The following is a 17,523-nucleotide window of genomic DNA, read 5'->3' as shown; positions in this document are numbered from 1 at the left end:
GATCTTCTATTTTTGGCTTGCAGTCATCATGAAAATAGAGTCAGTTTGACAAGCATGAAGGAATGGCCTGAGTGGATTCTTGAAGTGCTGATCTCAAACTATGAGGTAATCAAACAATAACAGATTTATTCAATAATTCAAACCCCCTTCCCCTCCCCCTCCCTTTCTCTTCTGTTGCCTTCCTTTTTCCCTTCTTTATAATTTTGTTCCTGTCATGTTTTTACTTTCTTTCCTTGTTAGCAACTCTTAGCAATGACTTGTGAACAGGAAGTTTAATGGAGTCTGATAATATTTCTATTAAAGAACAAAGGTGCAAAGGGAAAAGTAGTTGGTTACTAATCGGGGAGTGGGATGCAAAAAGTCATTCCTGCTTTGCGAAGAACTTTAAGATAGAACATTGCATGTGCATGTTCATGGGTGTGATACAAATCCATGCCAACTCATTGTGTAAATGTGTTGTGGGGTTAACTTTTCTAAAATATTTTGATTGACAGATGAGTCCAAGCAAACTTTCTGATTCAACAAGCATTGGAGACATAGAAGACCTTATACACAATTTCCTTAGTATCATGCTGGAGCACTCAATGCGTGAAAAGGATGGATGGAAGGTTGATATTTTTTTGCAATGTTGAATTTTTATGTGGCCTCCTCTTAAGTTGCTTCAAATTCTTGCCAATTATTCTCTTTCATGATGTTACTGTTCACGACCCACATTCACAATAAGTTTGTTTGCCTGTTTTCATGTTAATTGATGTGTTAATCATTGCTTTTTTGGCCGGGCTTGTAAATGTTGAACATCAATATGGTTTGAACTTGCAAAGAAATTGTAATCAGTTTCTTATGTGCTTCAGTTTCCATAAGGCTTGCTTATGTAGGAAAGAAACCTTCCTGCTCGAGGGTGGGTGGGGATCTTGTGGTTATCCTCTAAACTCATGGTCTTTAGAGTAAAACAATGTCTCTGAATATCAATATATATTTTAAAATGTTTTTTTGTAATGTTTCATTTATCAAACACTTCACCTTATTAATGGGAAGTGAGTTTTAACCTGAAATTTTAAATGGAGCAAGCAAGCATCAGCTGACTGCTGAAGCTTTTTGGAATCTGCACCATCAGTCTGCTGGAATTTTACTTCATTGGTGCATTTTGTCTGATTTACCTAATCAGGTTTATTCATAATGCTTAGCATTGCTGATTGTCTAGGAAATTGAAGCGACAATTCATTGTGCAGAATGGCTTTCTATTGTTGGTGGATCCAGCATAGGAGAACACCGAATAAGGTATCCCTTTTTTTGTTGGAGATTTTTTCCGTCTCAATTGTGCTATGATGTTATTATGGAAGTTCATAGCTTTTTAGGATGTAAACATTTGTTAAATACTAATATTCACTGGTTGTTATCTAATGCTACCAGATTAACCTTTCACGAGACTTAGTTCTTGTTGAAAGTATGCGAATTTATTCAGTATTGTGATTAGTAGTTGTAGGTAGTTGTGGGATATTTATTGTAAATAGCTGATATATTTTGTTTTATATTGAGGCCTGAGTAACGTGAGTTAGAAGTAGTTAATACAATCATTTCCTCTTCTACATCTCTTCCTATCTCTGATATTATTCTTTCCCAAAAAATTTAACAGCTTCCAACATGATATGAAAACATCTATGACAAACTGGTTAGGTGTTGGAATCTCAGCCACCCCATTCTTCCTCACAAATTACTGATTTTCATTACAATTGGTTTGACTTGGCAATGAGCATGCTTTAAGCAATTAAGCCTGAAACAGGATATTGGGATAGTTTATAAAGGAGTGCTGGGGTTGAAAAATATAACATAAACTCCATACACAACTAGCAAGGCAAGTTAGGGTTGCTGGAGTTGGAAATAGTAGTAAGGAAAAACTTGGAGAGCAACTTAAAATGAAGCCAAGTCTTGCATATACCTCAGCCATGGAGAAATTCTCACCAGTAAGACACATCAGTTAGATATAGATATCACTATAGGTATGATTCATGATGGGAGGTTAGTGGGAAACGCACCTTGACAGTATTTTCTGGCAGTTCTATACAGAACCTAACAACAAAAGGCAAAAGTTTCTGACATTTCTAACAACAAACAGAGGTGTTGTTGATGTGGAAGGTGACAGGAAACAGGCTGGAAATGTGCAATTGACTATGGTAGTTGAAGTGACAATTGGTGGGTAGCCATCACGTGCTAGATAGCGGGAAGCGTGTGGTTAGATTAGCCGAAGTTTGGAGCCACTAATAAGGCCATGTAGAATGGCAGTCAGAGCTGTGACTTTGATTTGAAGCAGATGGTGAGATGATTTGATGGTTTGGTTCCAGGCTGGAAATGTCAGAAGAGTGCTCTACAACAACAAAAGTGGTGATTTGAAGGAGAAAAAGGGTGGGAGAGATGACAGTTTAGTGATGTTAATGATTTACTACCAATATGAAGTGAATTTGGTGGAAGAAAATTCGTAGTTTTGTTGGTCTGAAATCCTCAAAGTGCCCTGAATAATAGATTTCCTACTTGCTCTTGAGGAGGAGCTTAGTGACGGAATAGCATGAGTTCGACTGAATTGCAACAGTCATTATGCCTGAGTGTGCTTGATGTTTTAGCATATGAAGAAATATCTCAGTGTGCTATGATTCCTGTTGCTCAATGCCATGGTTCTGATCAATTGCTGTTATGATTCCAACTGTTCTTAATTCTGTTAAGAACCACAGTCCAAACAAATGTTTCTTAAGAGTGCTTTAGGATTTACAAGAGAGGACCACTGAAGGATGTTCTTGAGGATTGGAAAGATAGTTATGATCAATTGAAGGAAGAAGAGACACTAATTCAATAACCTCTCTTTGCAAAATTTAAAGAAAATGGAAATTCTAGAAGTGTTTATCCTGATTATATATATATATATATAAAGAACGAACTAATTGGGGCATTATGCCAAAAAGATAGGTGGAGATATGAGGAAAACCTTCCAAATCAGCAATTCCAGCTCAAAATATATAGGCGGAGATATGAGGAAATTCTTCTAAATCAGCAATTCCAGCTCAAATATGTTCCCCTTACTTTCCAAATGCAAAGACAAGGGAAAAAAGTTATTTATTTTCCATTTTTTACCAGAATAGATTACATTCAGTGCTATGTATTATAATGAATATACGGTTTGAATAATACTCCATTTCATTGCTCAGCTGCAATGTATTCCTCTCTCTTGTTGTCTCGTGGTCTTAGTGTGGGTTTATATGAAAAACATTGTAAAGAAATTTGAGGAAGACTTTTATGTAGTCTTTCACTACCTAACCCTTCTCTTTTCTTGACTGAGTTTCCAGTGAAAGTTGCCACCATTGCTTTTGCTTCGTATCATTTATATAATGATTAATTTCTTGATTATTTTCTGTCTTGAAGACGTGAAGAATCATTGCCTATATTTAAGAGGAGGCTCTTGGGGGGCCTGCTGGACTTTGCTGCTAGAGAACTGCAGGTTCAGGTAATACTTTTTCATCTTTCTTTTAAAATTTTTTCTGCATTATAGGCTTTGCCATGGTTGAGTTGTTCTTTCTGATATTCTCCTCCCAATCCCCTTTCTTCTTTTTTTTGTTTTTGCTTTTGGGTGGGTGTTGGGGGGGGGGGGGTTCTTATGGCTGAAATGTGGATGAAAAACAGCTGTAATGTCTACATTCTGTTCGTTGCAGACTCAAGTTATTGCTGCTGCTGCTGCTGGAGTTGCTGCCGAGGGTTTATCACCTAGAGATGCTAAGGCGGAGGCTGAGAGTGCTGCCCAACTTTCTGTAGCCTTAGTAGAGAATGCTATTGTGATACTCATGCTTGTTGAGGATCACCTACGCTTACAGAGCAGACAATCTTCTTCCCGTGCTGTAGCTGGTTCTCCATCCTCCATTTCTCATACTTATCCAACCAATAATCGCTCAATTTCACTATCAACAATTGAAGAATCATCAGAAATGATGGAAGATGGCAGATCCTTATCTAGTGGCTCTGCAAGAGTCCCTCTAGATGTATGTGTGTTATGTCAGAAATAAATATGAATCTGTTGCATTTATATCATGCATCTCAAATACTGTTTCTATTATTACTCCAAACCTTGCAATGATGATATGCTGTCCTCATACCATCTTGATTTCCTATGTATCACACAACTTCATACCATTTTTTATACCTAAATGAAGGGGAGCCTTGGAGCAATGGTTGAGTTGTCTCCGTGTAACCTCAAGGTCATGGGTTCAAGCCGTGGAAGCAGGAAGCAGCCACTGATATGTAATTATCAGGCTAGGCTGTCTATATTACACCCTTTGAGTGAGGCCTTTTCTCGGACCTTGCGTTAACGCGGGATGCTTGTGCACTAGGCTGCCCTTTTTTCTATTATTATTTTTATACCTAAATACTTTTCTCAGCTTTCTCCTTAATATCCAACTTCAGCATTCGTTCTATTTAAGAAACATGTAAAGCTTTTTATTTTTGTTTCTTGATTTCTTCTTTGATTGGCTTGTTAATCAGTTTCATTCTTGTTATTGTAACTTTTTGGTCTTGCTCATTTTCGTTTTTGTTTAAAGTCTTGCCTACTTCTATATTATTTAAACTCATTTTGTTTAGAACTTTTAGGTCCTTTCTTCAATGGCTGATGAAAGTGGTCAGATCCCTACTTCAGTGATGGAAAGGCTTGCTGCTGCATCAGCAGCTGAGCCTTACGAATCTGTTTCTAGTGCTTTTGTGTCATATGGGTCCTGTTCTAAGGATTTGGCTGATGGCTGGAAATATAGGAGTCGATTATGGTATGGTGTTGGACTTCCGCCAAATACAGTTCCATTTGGTGGTGGTGGGAGTGGATGGGACTTTTGGAAGTCTGCCTTAGAGAAAGATGCCAACGGCAATTGGCTTGAGCTTCCTTTGGTGAAGAAATCCGTGGCAATGCTCCAAGCATTATTGCTAGATGAGTCTGGGCTGGGTGGTGGTCTTGGTATTGGTGGAGGATCAGGTACTGGAATGGGAGGGATGGCTGCACTATACCAGCTTTTAGACAGCGACCAACCATTCTTGTGCATGCTTCGAATGGTTCTTCTTTCAATGAGAGAAGATGATGATGGAGAAGATCATATGCTGATAATGAATCCAAGTATTGCGGATCCAGTGTCTGAAGGAAGAAAATCACGCTCAGAACTTTTGTGGAGGTAAAACATCCCATTCATTCGATCATTGGTTGTCCATTTTTTAACCCATTAGTGAAGAATCATCATTGGCATAGATTGGATCTTTTCTTGAAGAAGTTTCACACAAGGTCCAGCTACATTGATGCTAACTTGCTTTCCATTCCTCGTTTTCTCTGTAGTTAGCACTACTTAATTTCTACTTCCATCACATCCGTCTATGTCCTTTCTTTTCCATTGCATTTTTCTTAATTTCATAAACCAAAGAATTGGAATGGAAAAATCTTAGATGCAATACCCCCTGCCCCCTTCGTGGGACTTAAATCATGCGGGTGGGTTGGGTACTTATATATGACCTGGATGCAAGGTTCTATTGGGACCCAAAAAAGAACCCGATGGGTTGGGCCACGGTGAATTCAGCCATCATGCTAGGAGTACAACATATTGCGCAGCTTAGTCCAGAACATAGCATGGGTTCTGACTTGAAACAAACAAATATTGCTCATCCTCATTAGACTAATAATATCACATTTTCCTATGACTAGATAGATGCAATGTATTCATTGCAGCTGCACTCAATTTTTCTCTCATCTGAGTCCATCTTCTGGTTAGATCTTACAACATTTTGAAACAGCTGATCTTTTATATCCTTTTTCTTTCTCCACACATGACTGATACAGAAGTTTGCTTTCTTGACTCCCTCATTCATACTTCATTATAGAACGGGAACTCCTAGTCTGGATTTTACTTGTATGGTCAACTCTAGAAATTACTGAGTTCAGATGACCATTCAAAGTCGGATAAAGCTCTAATTTTGACAACCTATGCATGATTGAATAATCAAGTTTCACTGCTTTACTCTGATAATGGATATTTCTTTTCAAAGAAGTTTCTTTAGCTGATATGCTGAGTGGATGGGCTAAACTTTTCCCATGTAGTTCTAGTTTTCCATTCTTCATTATGGAGGAGGATCCACCCCTTCTTAATTACTCTTTTTAATTAAAAGATAAACTCTTTTGTTTCTTTGTCTTTGAGTCTGAAATACACATAATGAAGTGATAAAGTTATAGAAAAATGTTAATTGCTATTTTTCTTTATTTGTTTTTGCATTATTTGTACAATTGTTTATGAAGTTTCAAACTTATATCTCGTACAAACTGATGGTAGTTTAAATAAGCTTAATCTTGTCTATTTATTTCTAATTTGAACAGTGTTCTCTCTCCTGTTCTCAACATGCCAATATCTGATTCGAAGAGACAGAGAGTCTTGGTGGCATCTTGCGTGCTTTATTCAGAGGTCTGTGTTTCAGCTTGTCAATTTTTCTTTTTTCTTTTTTTTGTCTTTTTCGTGTGTATAATCACTTTTGTTTCCATGGTACAACATCTGGTCAGGTATACCATGCTGTCAGCAGTGACAGAAAACCTCTTCGTAAAAAGTACCTTGAGGCTATTTTACCACCATTTGTTGCTGTGTTAAGGAGGTGGCGACCCATTTTAGCTGGTATACATGAGCTTGCTACTGCTGATGGTTTGAATCCTCTTATGGAAGACGGTCGTGCATTGGCTGCTGATTCCCTGCCAATTGAGGTACTTTAATCTCTATTTGCATGTATATACCTTCTTTATTTACAGGGTTTAGTGAGGATTGTCTCTCTGGGGGATAAAGAAGAATATCATTAAGATGGGTAAAAGAATGTTACAACGTTGGAGGATAAGAGATCCCCCAAAGAATAACAAAATATACCAAAGATCAGGGAAGCTTAGCTTTTCAATCTCTCAACATGTCCGAGAGAAATTTTTACTTTTGAATCCTAATCTTTTCTCTTTGTCATTGGCTTGACTGTTTTTTACTATAAAAGAATTTAGATACACATTCGATGCTTCTTGCAGGCAGCTCTTGCTATGATATCCCCAGCCTGGGCAGCTGCTTTTGCTTCTCCACCTGCTGCAATGGCATTAGCTATGGTTGCAGCTGGTACTTCAGGAGGTGAAAGCCAAGCTCCTACATCTGCTTCCCATCTTAGGCGTGATACGTCAATGCTGGAACGGAAACAGAATAAGCTCAATACATTTGCAAGCTTTCAGAAACCTGCAGAAGTCCCTAATAAGACACCACCCCTTCCGAAGGACAAGGCTTCTGCAAAAGCTGCTGCTTTGGCAGCTGCTCGTGATCTTGAACGATTTGCAAAGATTGGTTCTGGTAGAGGTCTTAGTGCTGTTGCAATGGCTACATCTGCACAGCGGAGGAGTGCTAGTGATATGGAACGGGTTAAGAGGTGGAATATTTCTGAAGCAATGGGAGTTGCCTGGATGGAATGTTTGCAACCAGTTGATACAAAGTCAGTGTATGGGAAAGATTTTAATGCTTTTGCATATAAATATATTGCTGTTCTTGTTGCCAGTTTGGCCCTAGCAAGGAACATGCAACGTTCTGAGGTTTGTTTGCTAATTGTTCCTATTGTATTCATACTATTATGTGAAACAACATTCAATATCTCCTGGTTTTTTCAGACTGACAGGCATGCTCATGTTGCTGTAATTGCTCGGCATCGAATCACAATTGGAGTCCGTGCATGGCGCAAACTTATTCACCATTTACTTGAAACAAAGAGTCTTTTTGGGCCTTCTGCAGATCACTTATGCAATCCACCTCGTGTATGCCATGAATTTATGATAACAGTTCTTTGTACTTTCATTACCGATCTTATGTTCTCATCCATTTCTGGCCATAAATTCTTGCTTTGATAGTATCATGACAATGCTAGTTTAGGGAAATTGCCCTCCATCGGTTGTTGTCTGCTCACTGGTGCTTATACTTGGAATGGCCAACTTATATACATATGCTAATACTGAAAGTTTAAAACTATTAAACTTCACAAAACATGATCAAATATTGAAAATCTAAGTTGAATTCATTATGCTATTTATTCTATAATTTCCTAGGTTTTCTGGAAGCTAGATTTCATGGAAAGTTCATCTAGGATGAAAAGATGTTTGCGGAGGAATTACCAAGGGTCTGATCATTTAGGATCTGCAGCCAATTATGATGATTCTGCTGAGGAGAGAAATGAGCAGAACACACCAATGTTGTCATCAGAAGCATTCTCACCAGAGACTGTCAATGAATATGAAGAACAAGGAGAAATAGACAATTTGGATGCTAGGGTTAATGATATTGAAGAGAAAGGAGAAAATGAGACTAGGTTTTCTGAATCTGCAGAGAAGAGTGTGCAGTTATCTTTAGAATCTAGTTGTACACAACTTGCAAGTGATGAACACATTGTGCATAGTTCTTCAGCCATTGCACCTGGGTATGTTCCCAGTGAGCTTGATGAAAGAATTGTTCTTGAGCTGCCATCATCAATGGTACGGCCACTCAAAGTCGTACGGGGAATTTTTCAAGTAAGTCTATGGGCCTAGTGTAACTACTTACAATAATATTTTATGTGCTGTTTTTAGTTATACATGTGAATGCGTCCCAGGTGTTGGAATTTTCCTGGTTATATTGTTGATGTGGAATTGTAAATGTTGTAGTGTTTGGTATAAATCATTACAAGTGTGATCTTACTGAGTTGGATGAGTGGCATACTAGAAAAACAAAGTTGTATGAAAACTTTTGCTCTAATTTTATATTGCAGGAAAGGTGTATGGTTAAATTTTAATTGTTTTTGCTTAGGTATGGTAATTTTTTGCTGATATTGTACACTGCTCTCTAATTGCAGATAACCAATAAGAGGATAAATTTTATAATTGATAGCAGTGAGAGCAGAACCACAAAGGACTCTGTAGATTCCAGTTCTGAGGTGGGAGACCAAGAAAAGGATCGTAGTTGGTTAATGTCATCCCTTCATCAAATCTATAGTCGGAGGTGAGCTCATTTTCTGGATTCTTTATCATCTATTCAGGCCATTATATTTTTGTGTTCCCATTTGAAGTATGACTCATATGTTGTGTTGTTGACCGTGCATTTATGTGGCCGATATTTGTTTGAGCCTGTGGGAATATTGTAGTTAAGAAAGAATTTGAGTGTTACTTTCTTGTATAGTAGTGTCTTCCCTTGCTAAGCTACAAGGAAAAATTCTGCTTCTGCCTTGTAGGTTTTATCAATGACCAAAGTTATTTTTCATATTCTTTGGACATTCGTTTTGGGAAACACAAATGCATGATTCGGTGGTTTATAGGTTTTGATTCCTATTGCAGGTACCTCCTTAGAAGAAGTGCTTTGGAGTTATTTATGGTGGATCGTTCAAACTTCTTCTTTGACTTTGGGGTATTTCTTCTTAAGTGTGCCACTTTATTTCATTTCATTTCTCCTCCACCTCCCAGGGGTTGTTCCTTTAGCCTGTACTTGATACTCTATAATGATATAATCATTTATTGTAACAGTGTTCACTTGTAGTCTTCCAATTATTAAGTGGATGCTCAGAAATATTTCTATTTCTTGATTACAATCCTCAGGCAGTCATGCAGAAGCCTTGAAGCATGGATAAAGAACAGACATGTTTCTAGATTTTGTTGTCTTTTTCTCCTCACCTCCTACCCCTCCCTCTGTCCCCCCCCCCCCCCCCCCCCCCACCACACAAACTTTCTTTGGGGAAGTGGTTAATGTCTCAAAAGTTTGGTCGATGATCCCCTGATGGTTTTATTATTCTCTTTGACATTCACTGCTTGTTTTTCCTTTCAGAGTAGCGAAGGGCGAAAAAATGCTTATCGAGCAATTGTTCAAGCGCGACCTCCACACTTAAACAATATATATCTGGCAACTCAGGTAATAGCATTTCTATTAGTTTGCATTCTTGAAGTTCAAAACTTTGGTCTTGAGAGAAATTTTGAATTGGTGTTGATGTGATCCTTTTTTTTTTTTGTCACTATCATTTTTATTATTTTTTGGGGGGTTTATATCGTTGTGATACCTTCTCATTGCAGAGGCCTGAACAACTTTTAAAAAGAATTCAACTTATGGAGCGCTGGGCTAGATGGGAGGTAGGGGTTAATTCGTTATAGATAGAATGTGTATATTATAATATCTTACCATTGCTTGTGTACATGACTTTTATACTTCTCTTGCACAGATCAGCAATTTTGAATATCTAATGCAACTCAATACACTGGCTGGTCGTAGTTATAATGATATTACCCAGGTAATCATTTCTTCTTAATTTGTTTCTTTCGCAAATAATGTGTCATGATGTTGTTCATTTATCATCTTACCTGTTTTTGGCAGTATCCGGTCTTCCCATGGATTCTTTCTGATTACAATTCAGACAGCTTGGATCTTTCTAACCCTTCTTCCTATCGCGATCTTTCAAAGGTGTTATATCCTGAATATTGCTTCAATCAATGGTGGCAGAAATATTTATTTCTCTCATTCTCATAATAAAAGCTTTTAATGCCATGCAGCCTGTTGGGGCACTGAACCCAGAGCGTCTGGAGAGATTTCAAGAGAGATATGCTAGCTTTGATGATCCAGTTATTCCAAAATTCCATTATGGATCACACTACTCGAGTGCAGGAACTGTGGGTACCACCTTTTTTTTTCTCTTTCAAAATGGCAGCATAACAATAACTTTCTACTTGGTCATACTTAGATATAGTTAAATAGATGCCTTTTCTCTCTCATTCTGAGGGCCTATGTGATGTAAGACAATATATGCACAGGTTTTAACTAGTTCACTTGTTTCTGTGGGAAAGTAATGGTGCCATACACAAATTGGATTTTTATTATGGCTTGCTAAAAGGTAGGAGTAGTTTGCATTCACTTGGTTCGAAATAACTTTCTGGGTTCTACGAACGGCAACTGCAAAATTTGGACTTTAAAGGGTGTGTTTACGAGTTCCTATTGTTAGTAATTAAGAGTACATATTATGATATATCTATCACATCTTCGCATATCATATAGTATCTCCTTGGATTAGTTTTGATGTTTTTTCATTTTCTATGATTCTTTCCTTATTTGATAGGATTAGGCATTTTATATTATTAGAGGATTCAGTGTTCCTCTTGTAACACACAATATACTCATATCAGTATTGTCATATTATCTATATTGTACCTTTTTTTCCTCTCCTACCTAAAACCCACAATCTCAACAGATTTTGGAGAAGGGGGGAAGGGAAGGGATTGAAGGGTAAGACTTTGTCTATTTCACACTTCCAAGCGGTTCTTTCCCCCTCTCTTTCCCTCAAAAATCATAGATCGCAAACATACCCTTAAGTGAAAGGGTTATAGGGCATGTTCGATCAAGAATCAATGTGAATTTCAATAGAACTTGTTTATGCTGATTGCAAAATATTGTATATTAGGGGAAAAGTGGAAGACCTTGGAAATTGAAATGAGAAAAAGAATCTTAACAGAAGCTCCACATATATTCCCAGATATAGGCTTGCTAATTACAAGTCAATAAGGAAAAGTTGACACTTAAGAAAGTTATTTCCCTTATGTAGATGTAGTTATCTAGCATGAATATTTTAGTTGCTGATCTTGAAGGCACTAACGTTTATTATATACTTTTGCAGGTTCTGTATTATCTTGTTAGGGTTGAACCATTCACTACCCTTGCAATTCAACTGCAAGGTGGAAAGTTTGACCATGCAGATCGGATGTTTTCTGATATTTCTGCTACTTGGAATGGAGTTCTAGAGGACATGAGCGATGTGAAGGAATTGGTATGAAAATGATTAGTTAATATGCTAGTGTACATTAAGTAGCTTCTTTCTGTTTTCCTTAGACTTTAATGTTTTTTTCTAATATTAAATTCTTTTCATGGTTTTACAAAAATGTTATCATAAGCAATTTTTCGTTTAAACTTTTAGGTTCCTGAGCTATTTTACCTCCCTGAGGTCCTTACAAATGAAAATTCAATTGATTTCGGCACAACACAGTTGGGAGAAAAGCTTGGTAAGATTTTCTACAGCTGCTTTTTTGTACGATTACATTGTATACTACAAATGCCTATCATGGCTAATAACTTCTCAATGTCAGATACTGTAAGGCTTCCTGCCTGGGCTGAGTCTCCAATTGATTTTATTCATAAGCATCGGATGGCTTTGGAGAGCGAGTATGTATCTGCTCATTTGCATGAGTGGATTGACCTTATATTTGGGTAAGTTTCTAATATGTACATAAGGTGCCCCTTCTCCAATTAGTTTTTTTTTTTCAATAATTTGTACCGGTATCATCAATGAGTTTGAATATGCAGGTATAAACAACGGGGCAAGGAAGCTGTTGCAGCAAATAATGTTTTCTTTTATATTACCTATGAAGGGACAGTGGATATTGATAAAATCTCTGATCCTGTATGTCTCCTTTTCTTATCGATAATTTCTATTCAATTCCTATATGCAGAGTTATCTCAACAATTTTTAGATGAACTTTAATCAATGAATTTAATTTTGTATTCACCATTGAAAATTTGAAATTCCATTTCCCTGTTTATTCATCTTCTGTGACCATAACTTCTGTCATTGTTGCTCCTTTTTAAATCATTTATTGTCACAACATCTTGTGATTATTTATCTTAATGTTTTTGTAGCTTATTGTTTTCTATTGTACTTGAAAATTATAGGTACAACAACGAGCCACACAAGATCAGATTAGATACTTTGGACAAACACCATCGCAACTCCTGACTGTTCCTCACTTGAAGAAAATGCCATTAGCAGAAGTTTTGCATTTGCAGGTAACTGCTGGTTATGTAAATGGCTTTTATTGATAAAAAAATCGTAAAATTACATCTTGAATGAGTACCCTCTGTGCATGACTGTGCTTTCCTCCCTTTTTATTGTTTCTTATATGTATATATATGCTTTCCTTTTGCCTTCTATAACCAGCAACCAGTATTACTTCGAATGTGGGAAAAATCATTTTAATTGGTATTCTTTCCAATGACTTGCACCATAAATTGTAATTAGAGCTCTCTTGAAACATTAATAGGAGTGATAATGATGGTGATTTCCAGTGACTGAGTGGGTCTTTGAAGGCTCACAAATGGTTTTTAAATTTAAAGCAATAATCCTTAATGATTCTTTCTATTGATTGAGCCAGCTCAATATGCAATGCATATTACTGGATCATCTCTGATAGATCAAGCTGCATTCCACATCTTATAAACACTTGTTCTATTCTTCCCTAAAAGGCAGTCTCTTACAGCTTTTTGAGGAAACTTGTTGATTGCTCAAGGTATTGCAGCCTATCAAATCTAGCTGAGCTTTCTCTTTTGGGTGACAATATAGAATATTTATTGCCACTAATCTTTGAAAACTGTGAGCAATATTTCTCATGAGTCTGACTGTGCGCAACGAGACAACAGCATGGTTTCAACTTTCAAATGTTATTGCTTACTTGCGCTAAAACTTCTATAATAGTATTGTTCGATATGCCCTTCAATTGCTTCATGTTATTGTTCCCTCTAATTGTTGATGGTAAGTGCAAGTGATTTTGCTCATACTGCCTACCTTTCTTTCTGTATTAGACAATATTCCGCAACCCAAAAGAAGTCAAACCATATGCTGTTCCATCACCTGACCGGTGCAATCTTCCTGCGGCTGCCATTCATGCATCTTCAGATACAGTTGTGGTTGTTGACATGAACGCACCAGCTGCTCATGTTGCACAACACAAGTGGCAACCAAATACTCCTGACGGCCAGGGTACTCCTTTCCTCTTTCAACATGCGAAAACAACATCAAGCTCCAGTGGTGGTACATTTATGCGCATGTTCAAAGCGCCAGCTGCGTCTGGTGAAGAGTGGCAATTCCCGCAAGCAGTGGCATTCTCTGCATCTGGAATTAGAAGTCATGCTATCGTGTCAATAACATGCGACAAAGAAATCATTACTGGTAAATATAGAAGAGCTAAAATTGTTAGGATCAAGTTTATAATCACTAGGTGTGTCTGGTTAGGACTTAGGAAGCAAAATGTGTGTGTGTGTGTGAGAGAGAGAGAGAGAGTAAATTTCATGGATAACCTTCATATGTATAATTAGTTAATTACACATGAAGCTCATTATGAAATTTTACCCTTTCCGCCTTTTATTGGTGTTGCCTATATTTTGTATTTTACATCTAATTTTGAAAATTTGGATGCTTATTAGGTGGGCATGCTGATAATAGTATCAGACTAATATCCTCAGACAGCGCTAAAACCTTAGAAACAGCTTATTCACATTGTGCTCCTGTGACTTGCGTCAGTCTTTCGCCAGATAGCAACTACTTGGTGACAGGATCCCGGGATACAACAGTATTACTCTGGAGAATACATAGAGTACTTGTGTCTAACGCAGGTGTCATATCAGAACATTCTCCCAGAACTGGTAAACCATCTTCAACCAGTAGTGGTTCATCATCAATCTTGACAGAAAAGGATCGGAGGCATCGTATTGAGGGTCCTATACATGTGCTTCGGGGGCATCGGAGTGAAATACTTAGTTGTTGTGTTAATTCAGATATTGGAATAGTTGTTTCATGCTCCCATTCATCAGGTGTTCTATTGCACTCTGTAAGAAGGGGACGTCTAATGAGAAGGCTAGATGGTGTGCAGGCCCATGTTGTCTGCCTTTCCTCTGAAGGGATTGTGATGAGTTGGAATGAGTCACAGCATACTCTTAGTACCTTTACTCTCAATGGTGCTCCGATCGCAAACACACAGTTATCTTACTTTTGCAGTGTCAGTTGCCTAGAAATTTCTGCGGATGGTAGGAGTGCCTTGATGGGAATAAATTCTCTACCAAATGGGGGATCCTATAATAACAGCCCGGATTTGCAGTTGACTAAGTCAGGAATTGTCGATTTTGATTTAGAATCAGAAGAAACAAATGAAAGGAACAGAATTGATGTTCCATCACCATCAATATGTTTCCTAGATATGCACACCCTGCAGGTACAGGATTAAGATATCAGTGATAATTCTTAAATTTATTGTGCGTCAACCTGTTACATTTTATTCCTTGTTTTTCATCCATCATGGGAAAGTTTTCATTCAGGAATAACCAACTGTCAAATTAGCATGCTTTATTTCTTGTTATTGGCAGATTAACATAGAACACATGAATATTTGAATTTTCAGAGTAAACAATCCGCTTCTAATAAAGCTTAGTGAATACTCTTATTGATGTGGAATTATTCTGTCGTTATTCATATACATTGCTATTTCACCAAACTGTCACTCAACGCCAATGTCATGTTTCTTCTAGGTATTTCATGTGTTGAAGTTGGAAGAAGGACAGGATCTCACAGCTGTGGCACTAAACAAGGATAACACAAATCTTCTAGTTTCAACTTCAAATAAACAATTGATAATCTTCACTGACCCAGCTGTAAGTTAAATCTTTCTTGACAAGTATCTTCGTCAAATAACAGTCTTCTGATTCTTATAAAGTTGTAGTGAATATATTATGCCTGCGGTTTCATAGTTTCTTGAAAAATAATCCTGATTGCACGTTATTTAGAGTGATATCAATGATCAAATTGTTTTTCTTTCACTTTTTAGAAGTTACACATTGTTTACCAACTTCTGAAAACGTGAACTATTTCCTTATCAACTATAAGTTGTTCAGTTGTTCCGTTTAGACAACCTTAAATTGTTTTCAAATAACAATTATGTTCCCAATAACATGTTTGATTGTTCTCCAATGCCTGCACAATTTGACGGGTTTTGACATTGTTGCTTATTGTTTGCAGTTAAGCTTGAAAGTGGTCGATCAGATGCTCAAGCTTGGCTGGGAAGGAGATGGGCTTCGGCCTCTTATAAATTCATAGCTTTTAGGATACACACCATTCGATTACAGATCTAAACAATATGAATTAGGAAAATTAGGTTGACTTTATGATACTCCTTTTTGTTCGTTGGTTTGTATCCCTATTGTTCATATATCTGTAAAATATGTATAACATCCAATTGATACCACAAGTTTTAGTTTCTTAGATTTAGTTGAGGTTCTTTGCTATTACAGTTGTGCTGAAGCGTTGGATATTGGACAAGCTTCTGAGTTGTGACTTGAGGTTTGAACCATTAATTTTTGTTCCCAATTTTTTAATTAAAGAGAATGAAGCTATAATAGAGATATTCTTTCTTGTAACGCCGCTGTTGTTTTTTGAGACAGAAACATTGCTGAGGTTGAGTCTTCAAAATTCTTTAGGAGATTGAGATAACTACAATTCAATTCATCATCTTGTTTGATTTCGTTTTTTCTTGTCTGATTGTTTTTTCTCGTTTATCTCCTCTCTAATTACAGGCAAGTTAACCGATAAGCGTTTATAATGAGATTGGAGCTTGAGGGGTTACATAGCTAGTTAGGTCCTACTCTGCTCATATGACTTGTTATTTGACCAAAATGCTTTAGAAAATTGTGCGCGCGTGCGCCTGTGTATTTTGGTTTACCAAGGGGTTGATTTAAGTTGGGTTCTGAGGGGAATAAAGGTTAAAAATACAATGTGAATATTAAAATTAATTATTATGTATTTATGTATAAATATATGTATAATTTTGTATAATTTAATTTATTTTTAATATATATTTTATATTTTAAATTTTTAATGTATATTCGACTCTGATAATTAATTTTGGTATACGGTTAACATAGTTGATAAAGATTTGCAATGAAAAAGATCAAATTTTAACACTGCTGACCGACTATGATGTAGACGCGGGACACATGACACTAGACATATGATCATACTAATTTTAAATTTTATATATATATATATGTGTGTGCGCGCGCGCTTTATATTAAAAGTAAAATTTAAATTTCTTTAATTATTTTAATATTTTTTTTAGGATTTAAATTGAGAAGGTTAGTAAAAAAAAAATAAGCTTTAATTATTTTTGAAATTATCATGGAATAGTTTACATATAATTATAGTTATCAAATTCAAATTGACTGTGTCAGTCAAATTGAAAATACGATCACTAAATCGGATAGGTCCTCATTTGAACGGTTAAGCAATTAACCTAGTTAAATTTGGTCAAATTATAAATACGGTCACTAAATCAGATAGGTCCTCATTTGAAGGGTTAAGTAATTAACCTAGTTAAACTTGATTAAATACAGTAAAAAAACAGTCAAATTTAGATAAATTAACTTGTTAAATTTGATAAAATTTGGTCAAATTAAATTGGTATTTGTTACAAATAATGTTTTTCTATAAATATATTTGTTACGGTAGGTAACCGGAGATTAATGGATTGGATGACGTTGGTTGGCCCAATCGTTGGAAAGAGGAGGCCTTCGTGTGGATCGGCACCTGGAGGGCCTCCATCCGACTTGTGCGTGTGAAAGAATGGGGGTGGTACCTGCAAAGACACTCCAATGCCTAAGTCAGCAAGAGCGTAAGCAGGTCTGGAGAGTATTGGGACTTAGAGAT

General features: G+C 36.8%; 1 protein-coding gene across 3 annotated transcripts; it reads left to right on the top strand.

Annotated features, from left to right (window-relative positions):
* Positions 1 to 16,238, top strand: LOC112797319 (BEACH domain-containing protein C2). Of its 3 annotated transcripts, none has more exons than XM_029297953.2 (27): positions 1 to 105; positions 495 to 608; positions 1,230 to 1,278; positions 3,409 to 3,490; positions 3,696 to 4,019; positions 4,624 to 5,189; positions 6,377 to 6,461; positions 6,557 to 6,751; positions 7,055 to 7,600; positions 7,676 to 7,819; positions 8,108 to 8,566; positions 8,887 to 9,032; positions 9,365 to 9,434; positions 9,849 to 9,932; positions 10,091 to 10,147; positions 10,237 to 10,305; positions 10,389 to 10,475; positions 10,565 to 10,681; positions 11,680 to 11,829; positions 11,977 to 12,061; positions 12,146 to 12,266; positions 12,363 to 12,459; positions 12,729 to 12,842; positions 13,635 to 14,001; positions 14,256 to 15,040; positions 15,354 to 15,476; positions 15,841 to 16,238. In XM_029297953.2, the coding sequence occupies exons 2-27, from the start codon at positions 602 to 604 to the stop codon at positions 15,916 to 15,918; spliced, it is 5,007 nt and encodes a 1,668-aa protein (XP_029153786.1). In that variant the 5' UTR covers positions 1 to 105; positions 495 to 601; the 3' UTR covers positions 15,919 to 16,238. The 3 variants fall into 3 exon arrangements, with proteins under 3 accessions (XP_029153786.1, XP_025695974.1, XP_029153787.1); XM_025840189.3 differs by having other exon boundaries at positions 1,202 to 1,278; XM_029297954.2 differs by lacking the exons at positions 1 to 105; positions 495 to 608; positions 1,230 to 1,278; positions 3,409 to 3,490 and having other exon boundaries at positions 3,879 to 4,019; positions 4,615 to 5,189.
* The last annotated feature ends 1,285 nt before the right edge of the window (positions 16,239 to 17,523 follow it).

The sequence above is a fragment of the Arachis hypogaea genome, chromosome 4, assembly GCF_003086295.3.
Source record: "Arachis hypogaea cultivar Tifrunner chromosome 4, arahy.Tifrunner.gnm2.J5K5, whole genome shotgun sequence".
Lineage (NCBI taxonomy): Eukaryota > Viridiplantae > Streptophyta > Magnoliopsida > Fabales > Fabaceae > Arachis > Arachis hypogaea.
The sequence above is the reverse complement of the archived record's forward strand: the minus strand, read 5'-3'. Positions and strand labels throughout refer to the sequence as shown.

Excerpts from the sequence above, each read along its gene's own strand:
- LOC112797319 (XM_025840189.3), top strand. The coding sequence starts at position 55 with ATGAAGGAATGGCCTGAGTGGATTCTTGAAGTGCTGATCTCAAACTAT. Across the intron at positions 4,020-4,623 it reads CTGCAAGAGTCCCTCTAGAT|GTCCTTTCTTCAATGGCTGA; the intron begins GTATGTGTGTTA and ends TAGAACTTTTAG. Across the intron at positions 12,062-12,145 it reads ACAGTTGGGAGAAAAGCTTG|ATACTGTAAGGCTTCCTGCC; the intron begins GTAAGATTTTCT and ends TCTCAATGTCAG.